Genomic DNA, 15,060 nt, shown 5'->3' on the forward strand with positions numbered 1-15,060 from the left:
TTTATTTATATTGAAAAACAATAGCAGTCATACAAGTTACAGTGTGGGGGGCTTGCAATCCCACCAATCGGAACACATGACTGATCAATACCTTGGAAACGAGCCCTAATGTTAGTGGTATATTTAGCGTGACTGTTGGTATTGATACTGGAGGAAACGACCATCACGCGAAACTGATTCATTGGGTCACGCGATTTTGCATACAGCTGGGCCCCGCAGGAGAAACTTCATTCACAATATATTAGACTTTTCTCAGACTAAACTTGTGAAAAGTACGGTAAATGTGCGTAATTCTGTTTGCCAAAGCGACGAAAGTAAATTCATAATATTCAACACCATATTGATAACTAAAAGGAAAAACTTTATTTGCATTTACTTCCGACAAACATTTCCGCACTTTGTCGGAGAAATTTGACAACGTTCGCAGATTTATTTCCACGGTTAGGCCTACCGTCCACACTAATCCGCCCAGAAAACGGAGCTTTCGAAAACGCTCTTCAAACCGGAGGAATTTCAAAACGCCGACTTTGCGTTTTAGTGTGGACGGAAAACAGTTTGAAAACGGAGCTTTCCGAAAACGATGACATTACGATAATCGTGATATTTCCCGGGCCAAGTCCTCCTCAAACACAAATCCAGAATGACCGGTGAACGGTGCGTTTTCAAATTTCTCCGGCGTAGTGAGGACAGAAAACATTTGATGCGCTTTCAGAGCGAAAACGCCGCTTTCAAATTTTTCCGGCGTAGTAGTATGATCGCGTATTTAAATGTATGTTCAAAATAAATGCAAACAACGAAGCTCCAATTTGTGCGCGACTGGAATGCGGATAAGCTCTCCCTACGGAAACGCTTGCCACGCGGGCTAAGTCACGTTTTATGGGGCCATCTTAGGGTGAAAACTAAGCAGATAGAAGATTTAACACTGAGATCCAAGCTCATAAGTGAGTGATTGTCAGTCGATGAAATAGGACTATCAGTGGATGAAAAAAGTTCCGAGGACGCCAAAAATTGGACCAGACATTACACGCCGAGTCCAATTTGACAGTCAGGAATATTTGACTGAATGCAATTAATTCCAAATTGAGCTAGAAAGTAGTCGTATTATAATTATTACCTGTTAATTACTTTACTCACATGGCTGTCCCAATAAGTTGTTAATTTTGACACATATTCGAATTAAGATATACTATCGGGACTGTTTGCAAAATTGACGACAAATCGTACGTGTTCTTGTAAGCTATTTTTGGCCTGACAGAATAATTATAAATATAAGGAGCCTGTGTCACGGCCGCCCTCCCCGAAAGAAAACTTCGTGGAGGGCGAATGCAGCTACGACTGGTGATATACAAAAGGGGCATTTAAGGCGGATTGTCCAAATCATTAGGGAACTTTAGATTGGACTACGAGTACTGACGAGATTGAGTACGAGTACGATTTTCGATTTTCAAATCAGTGACGTTTCCAGAGCCCTCGCTCTTCATGTTGGTTTTAGGCAGAGAGGGTAGCTCACGGGATGAAATGGGTATGTGATGTGATAATGCGAAGTCTGAAAACTAGAATTGAAAAGTCGTTCTCGTCTCGACCTCGTTCTCGTACTCAAATCTAAAGTTAGGGCTTGCCACAAGTTGCTCGAGATTTCCCAAAAAGTTCCCCGAATTTTCTCAAAAAGTTGCTCAAAAGCTGCTCAAAAGCTGCTCCAAAAAAAAGTCAAAAGTTGTTTTTTGTAACGAAAGTTGCTGAAAAGTTGCTACAAAAAGCAAAAACTTTTTGTCTCTCTCTTCTTTTATTTGGTTTGATGCAAAAATATGCAATCTGTACAACAAAAGTAAACTTTCTAAGCATTTTTGTGCAATTTTGCGTTGTAAGCAGTGTCGCTGAATAAATTTGTTCGCAATACGTATGAGTAAATACTACGCATCAATATCAATACAACAATATTAGTCTTCTAAAAATTCTATTTGCGCCAATAAAATTGTCGTTGCTGTTCACGGTCAAGACTTCTAACCATTTTCAATTTCGTTGGAGTACTCAGTCTTGCCCCTGCTTATGCGGCTACCCTCAAAGGATCTGAATGACCTTCGGAACCTGAAACACTCGAATCAGGGGAACGTGAATCTTCGTCCGCCATTTTGGATTTTCTTTAAAAAACCGCTGACCTAACAGCCCGGCTGCATACATCTTTCGCCCCCTTTCACCCATGATCTGCCGCAGGGGGGAGGAACTGCTCTTTTTTCACAGGAAATTCACAAATTGTCCACTGAAACATTGTAAAATATAGAAGCATGGCCAATTGAAACCCTAAACGCTGCTCCGATATCCAGAAAACTAGAAATTGCTCAGAATGCGGAAAGTTGCTGTAAACAAAAAAAGTTGCTCGAAATACGAAAAGTTGCCAAAAAGTTGCCGAGCAACTTGTGGCAAGCCCTATCTAAAGTCCCCTATTATTATCCAACAAACAACCAGTGCTTCAGAGCGCCCAGTTCCAAGTCCTCCATATTTGTCCACGGTCAATCGAATCAATTGACCGCGAAGGCCTGGGAAGAAAGCAGTAGAGGAACTAGGCAATGAAGCTATAGGAATGTACAAACAACTCCCTGTTAAACATTTCGCGATAGATGACTGGAATTCATTGTTTCTGTGGTATCGCCACTCTTGACACAATTTAGTCTCCATCTAGAAACAAACTACGAGAAAAATATGATTCTACCAACCAGGGCTCGTCACGGCTCAAAGATTGAATTGAGGTCTTTGATTTCATGCCCTAACAAGTCATTTCCTGCGCTCGTGAGATTCAAAGTCGGGTTAAGAATAGAAGACTTCAAAGAGTAAAAGTGTTTTTTTTTTTTCATTTCTTTATTGTAATTTTATTGTGGTCTGAAACCACGCCCGGTACATCAAGTAATTAAGGGCGGACCGGCTTGTCAGAATAATAATAATAACGCAATTGAAATAAATTATATGTGCCTAGGAGGCTTCAAAATTAATCCATCTTCTCTTCATCAAGCACTTTTATCATGAGCTCCTGGCTCGGGAGAATGGGCAACCACTTCCTGTGTCGCGACTTTAAAAAAAATTATTACTTATTACTGTTACTATTGAACCAAAAATACCTCATCAGTCTCGCAAAAATCTGACGATATTCTTGAAATTTCGTTACATACATTCAAAGTTTGAAGTCCTTGCCGTCGGAGGAACAAGCACTTCTTTGGTCTAGTCTGTCCACATACGCTTTTTCTTCTTGAGTGCGCTAGCGCGAGAACGATCGCGAAGCGCGCAAAAAAAAAAAAGGTCTGTGGACTTCTTTGCGCCAAAAAGATGCCTTTTAGCTTTCCCCTCATGTCTTCACCTTCTCTTCATCACTTCTGCCCTGGGTATACCGATTCTAAATTACAAATTGCACCAATAAAATTTGATAGGAAGCATCAATCTATCAGTGTAGCTCGGTGGAAATTGCCAACTATATCCTTTCCTGATTGGACGAAAAAAAGTGAAAACTGAGCACTTGCAAGCTTCAACGAAGAATTGCCGAGCACGAAGTACAAATTACGTTCAAACTACAAGAAACTTAAATAAAAGCCAGAAAACTCCAATTGAAAATACTATTATTGTGTAATCTATGTTAGGTAATAGCTTCAGGGCTCCTATTGATAGCAGATATGCTTTGTAAGCTCCCTGAAGGGACTACCCTGAAATTTTACCTTTAATTTTTTACTTTTTAATAAAGGTGTCCAGCTATCTAAACATGCAAGGATGGTTTAAGACAGGTTAAGAACAATAAAGTTGGAAAAACTACTAGCCATTCTAAATCCTTTCTGGCTCACTCCAGATAATGTGGTTTTCATTTTAGAATGTCAAAGGTGCAATCATTGCACTTATTCTTTTCAAATTCTCTTAATTTCTCTCTACGCCATTTTTAAGTGGAATACCCGCGTCCATGCTGTTGAAGACATCATCTTGGCTGGGCCAGTGAAGGAGGAAATTGTCCTGTCTGTACATAATCATCAAGCACCTAGACAAGAAAATCAAGATTTAAAAAGCAAGTGAGCACTTGCCGTTACATTATGATCGAGGTCTTTCAATTTATCAGCGACCAACGACATGATAAGAACAATCGCGACACTTTTGAAGGGAGAAAAGGACTTAAAACACTCGCCTCTCTTAGACCTTCCACAGTAAGCTCAGGATAGTTGTAGCTAAAACCTGATTGTTCCAGCTTTGATCCATTTATACACAGGTGATTATCGTACAGAAGTTCCTGGTAAAAATGCACAAAAATAAGATTGAAGTTAAAGTTTGTAGCCAATCCAAAGTGCCTTGTGTAACTTCTCCTGGTCAGGATCTGATGTTAGTCCATCACAGGGTTAAACGTAAAATCATGGACAAAAGTCTTGGGACAAATTTGCACTTTTGGCGCTTTTGCACACACGCCAGACGCGAATACAATTCACCTGCCTAACCTCGCCCCCCCCCCCCCCCCCCACCCCCTATACAATGTTGAAAACTACTACCTGCAATTTCTTCTGATTTTCAACCTGGTATTGGGCGGGGAGGGGGAAAATTAACTCGCTTTCAAAAGGAAAGCAGCGCTTTTTTCAAACTTCAGTAGTAAAACACGTACAATTCGTTAAATTACGTAAGTGTCCCAAAGACTTTTGTCCACGATTGTAAAATTGAATTCGCTGGCGTCAGTATTTCCTAAGAACACAACACAAAGACCGAGGCCAGGGCTTAAAACCCGGAAAGTCCGTTTCGTAGTCTAGAACACTAGACATAACGCACCCTTGCCTCTCGCAAATAATTGTTGTCTCTCCTAGTTCATGCTGCTTGTTTATTTTTCAGTGATAACGCTCGACGTGCGGGTGAGTTGGAGCCTGAGCGAGGAGGGAAGGGAGCGGAGGTTGCAGGATATAAATCCTTACAGCGAAGACCACACAGCAAAAAAGTTCAAAGTGCTTTGGTATGTGCATGGTATTATCAAGAACCACACGTGCATGTTATACTCCACTGCAGAGTTGTCTGACTGAATATTTCCTTGCCAAATCAAAATTTGCTTCAGAATCATGTCAAAATATGTATGGGTTATGGGCCAAGCGTGAGATCAAGCTGGCAGGCTATTGGCCAAGTTCTTTTTTTGCATGTTCATGGACCGAGACGAAGTCGAGGTCCATAAACATGCAAAAAAAGAGACCAATATCCAGCCATCTTAACCAAACAAGCTTGGTCAATAAAGGATTTATTATAAGGAAAAAGAGCGCTATTTTCTTGTGGGACACAACAGGTAGTCCTGAACCGGCAAGATCGCGCCATCCTGCCTGCTCAGGCAGCCAATCACAGCACAGGATTTGGTTCATCTTGCCCACTCATGGAGCCATATGATAACCGTGCAGACTTACTTGACTTACCTGATCTAAATAAGGACTAAGGGGAGTAGTGTGGATGCCATCCCTTTCACAAGCTGCTGACCAAGGTGCTAAGTGTTTTTCATTCGAGTCTTCCACAGTACTTGCCATGTTCAACTGATGAGAATAATATGTACCAGTGAGTCAATTAATAGAGCTGCACAACTGGATAAATCCACTGGTGTTTGAATTTAGGAATATTCAAAGTTCTCTGGGTTTGACGTAATGAATCAAATATGAAAGGCGTGTTTGGCCACATTTCTTGACACCAAAAAGAGACCAAATAACTATTATTATGCTGTCTGCCAACTCACCCGGGCCATATTGGACAATACAGTTCCAAAGTAGTCGTGCTGAATTCCAAATATCTCACAGACAAAGTTTGTGATACTCCCCTGAGCTGGAAAAAATAAATTAAATACAATAAGATTTACATAGACAACTTGAAGGACACAGAAGTGACTGCTTCAGTTTACTGGAACCCTTTCAACAAAGGACTTACTGGAGTCACCCTTGTCTGCCAAGTTAAACACATCACCACTCTTGCCATGGCTGGTCAGGTGCCACAATGCACGACAAACATCAGTCACGTGAACAGTACTCATTTTCAGGTCCTTGGTCCACAGTAGCTAAGTTAAAAGAAAGAAATTGAGAAGAGTCCATGTCAACATTGTGAATCACAAGCTGCAGTGCAAGCAAGCCGTTAAGTTTAGTTTTGAACTTTAATACTAGATTAGTGTTATTAGCATTTTGAACAACTGAGCCATCAGCATAATTGAATGAAATTTGCATTTTTTTTGATGAGGGCTACGAAACACACCAGCTCTTATTCTGACACTGTCACTGGTGAAACTTTGGGTCAGCAGCATAGAGTCAATTTAACACTGACAATAAACAGACCTGCATCCATTTTGAACGTACAGGTTAGTGTTGTTACCTTCATTTTTTCTTCCATTTGCTTATAGACAGCACCAATAATCAATCTTGGAGCTGAAAATTATAAAAATGTCCTTGTTAGAAGAAGGATCAATTACTGTAAGTCACTTTGAGTCCAAAGACCACAAAGTTACGGTTCAAAGAGAACGGAAAGCTAAGGGATGTGTGTGAGGAAATGGTTAAAGTAGCTTCATTTTTGACAACCCAGAAAGTAGAGGAAAAACAACACAATTTTCGTTTTAATTTATTTAACAATCAGTTTACCTTCAATTACCAGGAGACCAGAGGGATGACAGGCCATTGTTTACACAGAAGAGAACAAGAGGTTGAAGCCTCTGACTCCTGTAACTACCATTCCTCTCCTTCCCACCGTGACAAAGGGAAGAAATGGAGGGCACATTCCCCTAATTTTGGTCTCTGATAAATATTTATTAAATAGTCTATAGTTAATGAATGCCGTGTCTGTTTGCAGCCACCGGTCTTTTCATAGTTTAGTCCACATTCTTCAACTGCCACTTGCTTGTTCATATATTGATCATCTCTCTTTTTTAAATTTTTTTAATAAATTTTCTTCATCACTGTGACATGATTAAGACTGAAATGAGAGAATAGGATGTTCCATGTCCTAACACACAACACCTGCCCCTTGGCTAAGTCTTTCTGTCAACACAGCTATCTGACATGTATCATACATAGCAACTTACTTAGTCCTTGCCGGTCAGCCAGTCCATAAATAACAGCTGGTCTAACAATGACATAGTTTAATCTAGACGAGAAGATGGGAAAAAAAGCAATAAGTGAGTAGTCTTTGGATAATAATACTCTTTGACTGACTAATTTGATTTCATACCCATCAAGTTTAGATAGTTCTTCCTCTACCATCAGTTTGTACTTTGCAATGTAAGTCCAAGGAGATGTCCTGCTCTCCTCATCACTAACACCCTGCAAATGAACAAACCATACAGTGACTACGTCAGTTGACAGGGAATTACTAAATCAGCCAATTCATTATTGTCCAAGCACTGGACCAGGCACTGTCCCAAATGGTCCCCCATGACAACTCCCAAAGATGACTTCCCGTTGGTCCTGTGCACTCACGAGAGTGTGTTTAGGTCTTTGTTTTTGATTCATAAAAGCCATCACAAACTGTAACATTCTGCAAAGTCTACAGAACTTATGTGAGGTAAATTAAAGTTTCATGTCAAATGCCATCATGGATGTGATGCTTTATGCATCATCCTTTCTGATATCACTACGTGAAACAACTTTGTAGCTGTAATAGTCAAAGAAACTGTTGGGAAAAGAATTTAAAATGCATCAAAGATAATAACAAGGTCTATGAATAACAAGGTCGATTTGCATCCCATTAATCGAGACTCACAAACATTGAGGTGCTGACACTTCACAGTACAGACTGGAAATAATCTTTAAAGGTTTCCTACTAGTTTTTAGCTCATACAGCTACAAACTGTTCAGTTAACCTCTGACTTCACTACATTTGACTGACAACTGATCACACAATAATTGATGGAAGTGTAAATATTAATTATAAAAAATAATGTGCAATTGTTTGTTATTTGTTCTAAACTTCAGAATTAATGAAAGATAGATTATAAATACAATTTAATTAGAGAACTCCTGACCAATAAATTCTTGAAACCTTCTAATGTTTATTAGGCAAATCTCACAGTACCTTGTCACAGGAATAGACTTGAGCTGTGGAGATCTCAATGTACCTCTTCACATTGCACTTTACTGCTTGCTTTGCACAGTTCATGCTAAGTTTAAATACCCCATCTGCATAAACCTATAAACAGTCAAGTTAAAAAGCAGGTGAGTGAGCTGGACTATTAAGGGTTCAACCTTTAGACTTATTCTTGATTCATGTTAGCAGCACTTACATGGCATGGGGAACAAGACAACAAGACAAGCAAGGGACAGTTATTTACCCTGAGCAAAGGACAGGCTCTTGAGCTTACATGACTCCATGGCTCCACCTCATACTAACTTCAGAGCCTTTTTTCATGGACTTTTCAAGCACAATTTGGTGTTATAATTGTGTTAATTAATTCAGCATTATTGTTAATAAAAGTACTCAAACACCATGGGAGCCTGGATTCCTTTAGACTACATACTTCAAAATAATAATCATTTCTGGTAATCAATGAAACTGACTTTTTGATACTTGCCATACACACATACATGTACATGTATGGCCAATGATTTTATCGTTGCCATCTTTCATGCCAATTTTTCCCCTGTAGATAATTACATGTATGTGGAGGTGCAGTGGCCTTGTGGTTAGTGTGCTTGTCCCTGGACCGAGCGGTTCGAGTTGGAGCTGTGGCCAGGTACACTGTGTTGTGTTTTTGGGCTAGATCCTTAACTCTCATAGTGCCTCTCTCTACCAAGGAGTATAAATGGGTACTGGTGAATTGTTGGGGAAACCTAACAAATTGTGGGGGAGTGACCTGCGATGGACTAGCATCCCGTCCAGGGGGAGTAGAAATACTCCTAGCCACTTCATGCTACAGAAACCAGAATAAGCTCCGGCAGCTATGACCCAGTTGGCTCCAAGGCTTCACACAGATAATTACATGTAGTAGTAATGGAACACATTTTACAGTTTTACCCACATGTATGTGTGTTGTATTCATGCTGTTGGTAGCCTGTATTGAGCCACACCAATTTCCATGGTATCATTATTAACAGAATTCAAGTAACAAGACAACCAGTACTACTGACAACTTTCTGACACAAATGAAATAACTGTGTACATATGAATTAATCCTTGGCATTATTCACCTCCTCAGACTGTCCATATCGAGTCTCTGCAGCACAGTTGATACAAACATCAAAATCTCCGTCAGCATCCAGAAATGCTTTCTCCACACTAACTGAACAAAGGAAAAAAAGTCATAATTTCATTTATGCATCATGAGGGGATTTTCAAAGTGCATGTTTATTTCACATTTTATGTAAGTCTGAACAGGCTATTAAAGCAAAACAAAACACGAATCCATATGGTTTTATTCTCATGCACTTGGTAAACAATTTCAGAGTTTGGTCAGACAATGTCTGATGACTGACTGTTACGTCCAGCACTGTACTGCTCATCATTTCACTTACTGTTTAAAGTGTGACATCTTACAGGTTTGTACAATTATGACCTAATGTGCCACCCCACAGTCACTGTGTTATGTTCCTGGACAATAACCCTCACAGTCCGAACTTCACCCAGTTGTTTCAACAGGTACTGGTGAATTGTTGGGGCACCCTGATGGACTGCTGGGCAGTAATAAGCAATGGACTAGCATCCCATCCAGGGGGAATAGCAATACTCCTAACTGCTTCATGCTACAGACATAGCAGTTGAGCTCTGAGAGCTATGAGTCAGTTGGACTTAATAGCTTTAATTTTTTAAAAGTGTGTCCTCCTGATAAACTACATGTATATATTGTATGTGGAAGAACGGCAATCACCGTTTGATAATCAATGACACTTTCAGAAAGAATGTCTTGAAAGAAGTTCTGTCTGCAGTTTTTCTACACGATTTAAGGTGGCCGAACACAGTCTTCGCACTTTAGCTGATGCAATTCAGCGCGCGCATAAGGATTGCAAAAAACAAACACGCCGTCAATAGAGCAATCATTTTATTTACTCAACACTTCTCTATAGTTAAACGCAGTGTATTGATGGCTTTAGTCTTTTATTACAAAGATACACTATGTTAGAAAAGGTAACAATGCAAAGAGCCCAGCAACTGTCAGCTTTTTCTTTGTTACATAAAGAATCCAAAAGAACCCAGTAAAATGTAGCACATGCGTAGTAAGTAAAAAAATTGCGATTGAATGAAAAAATTGCACTCGCGGAAATATGTCTATTTCTTGAGAACCACTCACTAGAATTTCACGAAATTTGGCACGAAAATACTTTAGGAGGTAGGTAACTGGAATATTACAAATAATTGAACTTTAACAAAGGAAATTCTACATATTCCAGTGAACCTTCATCAAGGGATAATGAAAGATCTCTCTATTAAATTATTAGCAAAATGGTGTTAACTTGTGAGAATCATTACAAGCTTGTTGCATGCAAATTATAAAGAAAATCTAATGACTAGATTTTTTTACAAATAAACAAACCCGACTTTAAAGGCCTGTTTATATTTATTCATGCTGCCATGGTAATGACACATACATCAGCTTAATCATCAAAAAACCAAAGGTTGTGTTGTTTACTTGCTTGCTGCCATTTTTGGCAATTGAGGGATCAAGGGTTTTAGAGAAAAAGGTGAATGAAACACAGGTATCAAAAACTGTGTTCAGTCACCTAGTGAATGATATCATAGTAAGTTATAGTAAGACTGATCCTCCTCACAGTGGTTCTTTTTCATGCAATCCATTTAACTTCTGGCAAACTATTAACAAATAAATCTCTCACCAGGATTAATAAGATTGGCACTCCTGAATTCAACACTGCTGTGCTTAAAGGCTTCCTGTTAGGTAGTGAAGAGTACAGTATTTAAATCTAACTACCGTATCATCTTTCAGAGTTGAACTTTTGAAGTACAGAGAAATCCTGATTTCTGGAACCCTTGACTTTTCGAAACCTTGTGATAACTCAAACCAAAAGTCATTTTAATTTGTTTTTGAATTTTAAACCCATTACTCAAACTACCCAATTTTTCAAACCAACATTTGTTTCCACTGGAGGTTCAAGTTATCAGGTTTAATGTACTTCTTAAAAACATAGTACATGTACATGTACCTCCAACAGTTGTATTTTTAATTAGCAAATACAACATTTAATTATCATGCTTTTGTCTTATAGATTCTAAGGACAATAGAAAATACTGGCAATCTACTGCATACAAATTCCAACTTGATGAGCAAGAAACTCTTACTTTGTGTCTTTCATTCAGCCAAGCAGTCTGTGGTGGGACTTTGTCAACAGCTCGAATCTATAAATCATACCATAACAAGTTGTTGTTATTTACATGTACAGAGATTGCCAATTCCACCTTCTTGAACCAAAATAAAGTTATTTAAAGTAGTCAGAGCTGTGTTGATTTGGCCACAAAATGTATCAAATATCACAAATTTTCCCCAACTCCCCCCTGCCAAAATTGACCAAAGCATGTGTGAAAAACGTATTGTATACTATGAGTACCGACAGTCCCTTTTTAGGTTAGCAGGGTGTCCAGTGACAAAGTTGCTCAAAAAATAGGAAAATAGGAATTTCAGGATTGAAAAAATAGGAAAAAATAGGAAACTTTGTCTAAAAAATAGGAGAAAAATAGGAGAATCAATAGTACTTTGATGGACAAAGATAGCCTCCCTTCAGCCCATCAACTATCCCAATCCACCACTTTAGTCCACAACAATGATGACCATATGAAATACAACAAAAGGAGTATTTCAATATTAAATGTGTCTCTCATACTGGTCTAAACATAAACAAATCAGTTTTTTTAATATCAGATTATTTGATGGTACAGAAATTCAAGGGCAAGCAACGCCTTTACAGAGTTGTATGTTTTCATAGAAACATGAAGAACACTTGTGATTCTGTAAACCATCAATTGAATTTCCTAGTCTTAACAATAACAGCTTCACTCAGTTAAGAAACAAAGTTCTCTTTTCATAACTTCAGAATTAAACAAGCAGAAAATGGTAAACACAACAAATCATTAGTGAACACATGCTGTTCACTGACAGTTAGTCCAGTTACTGGACTAACTGTTAGTCCATCCAATATGACGTAACAGAAAGCTGTGAGAAAAAAATGGCTGTGTGAAATCCTGGGGGGCAAGAAGCATGGTTTCTTTTGCATCATGCACAACAGACTATTAAGTGAGAGAGTGACCACTCATAATCTAGGTTCCATGTTTGGCCATGTGAACTAAAGTGGTCACTGATTTCTCATAGTTTATTCATTAACAGTCCACTGAAGAGTAATTCTCTCTGTTTGAGACAGACATGGTATCATGTTGTTTCACTTTATACAGTATAGCCCATGTTTGATGTGTCAAATTTCTAATGTTACTCTGCAGCTTTCTGCCCTAAGATCCCTTTGTCAAGTAATTCCAATAGAAGACTTTATAAACAAAACAAGATTTGGGAGAAACCTTTGGTTGATACAAGTATATCCAACGTGTCTTTTGAAAATTGGAACTTGTCAGAACTCTACAGAAATTGACCACAGATCAAGTAAATGTCAATTTCATTTGCAAAACTTGTTGCTTGTACTAACTGCCAATCAGTATTAGAAAATTACACTAATTGCAAAATAGACTACGAGTAGTCCCTCTTTCGCTTAGTCCGTTGTGAGTGACCCAAAAGAAAACCGCGCGAAAAAAATGGTCGCGCAAAATCCTGGGGGCATGCAGCGCACGAAAGGAGGGGCTACCGCCTAAGCCCAAGAGTTTGCTCTTTCACAGCTGAATGATTTTCTGGTGTAGGATTTCTCATCTTAATGTCCTCTTATTATTGCCTGTTGTCAATAACCCCAGGAGATATCCTAATTAAATTTGCTCTACACTACTCTTCAAGGAGTTCAAGAAGCCAGACAAAAACATATGCCGTGAAAAGTAGATCTTCGTTCAGTGTTCATTCAGCGAAACTGCAGAAGACGTTTTAAAAAGAAGACGGTCAATGAGGCATCATGTAACAATATTCTGCATCTGTAGGTGTAAATCTAAAAGTTATTGCAAAAATTTCAAATGCAGAGTTTCAAACAAGAATTTATTACGTATTTGACATAGGAGATCATCCAACTGCAGTGACATGTTTGCCGATTGTTTGCCGATAGCAGCGGAAAGTTTCAGGTGAATGTCCAGTTTCAAGTGAAAGTCCGGTTCAATCTTTCAAATGGACAGCAGAAAGGACAAGCTCAGTGAATTTATATTCGCTGACTTGGACGATGCTGTTGAGCAGCGAAACTACTAACACACTCACAGTCAGGTTGGAGGCGGAAAGCTTTGCCAAGCTATGCCTCCAGGATTTTGCGCAGCCATTTTTTTTTTGCGGTTTTCTTTCGCGTCATGCACAACAGACTAGGCGAAAGAGAGACTACTTGTAGTCTACTTGCAAAATGACATGGAGAAGAATGTTGGTCGATATACTATCAATTGAAAATCATTGGTGATCCAGTGAATTTTTTCATTTACAGTTGTTTACCTTAGAACACAGGTCATGCTCAACAAGGTAGCACACAAGGTTACGACCAACAAATCCCAAACCTGCAAGTTTATTGAGATTAAAAAACATGTACTTAGTTTAAAGGTACCAACACACTCCTACAGGACATGGCTACTCACACTGTTTTCCTAACATTAATTAATTAATTAATTAATCAATTAATTTTAAAATAATTTAATAAATTGATTAATTAATTAATTGATTTTATTTTTCAAGCCCACTGTCATGAGAAACACCAAATCTACCAGATTGCACTTGCAATTTGAGACCAAGAGAGCAGGTAGTTGAAATATGTGTGCATGGTGATCTCAACAACCAACACACAGAAAATAGGGAGCGAGCTGTAAAGTAAGTCTACTAGGGGTTCAGTTGCATGAATAGGACATGATTCCTTAGCCTGCTAACCCAGACGTATTTCCAGCTCATGTCACTGAAATCAGTCTCTCGTCTGGGTTGTTTGGAGACGTTATCTTTGGCAGAGGCAAGCAACAGTCAGAAATACATCTGCATTCGCAGGGTAATGATCAAATAATGTATCTTGTTAACATCCAACAACACAACAAGAAATGAGCAGAGAAGAGTGAGCCCTCCCACCTACCCCCAGTCCCCAGCTTCACACTAATGAGTACACAACAAAGATCTTCTTGAGTGATCGTACAGTATGTAATGAGGAAAACGACACAATTGTTTACGGCTATTAAAAAAAATAATAAATGGCAATAAGTAGCTATAAGTAAAATTAAGTACCGGGAAGATAATCGACAGCTATGGTAAATATATAATCTGTATGATAAAGCAGAGGATGGATCAAGGTTTATTCAGTATTAGGATCGATGAATGGGCCGCAAACTGTTTCAAGACTGGACCCTTGACTAAAACAGTGAAATATTGATAAGACACTTACCTCCAAGTACAAGAACTGAAGGTTTTGATGCCATTATCTTTGGTCTAAGGATTTCACAAAAGATGGGCCGGCAGCTGCAAGATGACGGTTAACTCTGCGGTTAAGTAAAGTGCTTTAAATTTCAGGACCGTAAGCATATTAGTAATTTAGGCTTGGGTGAAGAAAAAAAACGCTTTATCTGTCCAAAGATCGAAGCGATCGAAGGTAGTGAAGGAATGTCTTTGCTCTTACCCGCATCCAGACTTCAAAGGGATTCCTTCTGTTTTCTTAAGCAGTAAGGCATGAACGATACTGAAAGTTTACAGAATCGGAGAGAAACTGACAAAGAAAACTAAAATTCTCAAAGGTATGGAAAGGTATCGACAAAATGGTAAAGGAGCAGTAGCCGCTGGCCACCATGTGGCCAATCGATGAGGTCGGCTCATGAGTAGCGCGCAAGTCGGACGATTACATTTTACAACGTAAAGCCCGGTTTTAAACCGTTGCTGCCCGCTAATTTTGCCACTTCAGGAGTGTTTTGCGGTAGATTTAAGCAAATTTTGTTTGAATACAAAGTTCCGTCCCCTCCTTTCCTCCGATGCCCCTATACTGAAGCTACTGAAAGTCCACACTCCTCCCT

The 15,060-nt window shown here is 39.1% G+C and overlaps 1 protein-coding gene across 2 annotated transcripts; it reads right to left on the reverse strand.

Annotated features, from left to right (window-relative positions):
- Window positions 1–2,834: 2,834 nt before the first annotated feature.
- On the reverse strand, window positions 2,835–15,012 carry LOC110040730 (uncharacterized). Of its 2 annotated transcripts, none has more exons than XM_020745996.2 (15): window positions 14,673–15,012; window positions 14,442–14,515; window positions 13,517–13,578; window positions 11,242–11,298; window positions 10,779–10,833; window positions 9,141–9,232; window positions 8,029–8,142; window positions 7,186–7,277; window positions 7,040–7,101; window positions 6,337–6,389; window positions 5,902–6,028; window positions 5,714–5,799; window positions 5,403–5,516; window positions 4,154–4,255; window positions 2,835–4,009 (listed from the first exon to the last, which is right to left on the reverse strand). In XM_020745996.2, exons 2-15 carry the CDS (start codon window positions 14,473–14,475, stop codon window positions 3,950–3,952), a joined length of 1,110 nt encoding a protein of 369 aa, XP_020601655.2. In that variant the 5' UTR covers window positions 14,476–14,515; window positions 14,673–15,012; the 3' UTR covers window positions 2,835–3,949. The 2 variants fall into 2 exon arrangements, with proteins under 2 accessions (XP_020601655.2, XP_020601662.2); XM_020746003.2 differs by having other exon boundaries at window positions 14,442–14,535.
- Window positions 15,013–15,060: the final 48 nt, after the last annotated feature.

The sequence above is a fragment of the Orbicella faveolata genome, unplaced genomic scaffold (assembly GCF_042242905.1).
Source record: "Orbicella faveolata isolate gen_17 unplaced genomic scaffold, um_ofav_v1 contig_1, whole genome shotgun sequence".
NCBI lineage: Eukaryota > Metazoa > Cnidaria > Anthozoa > Scleractinia > Merulinidae > Orbicella > Orbicella faveolata.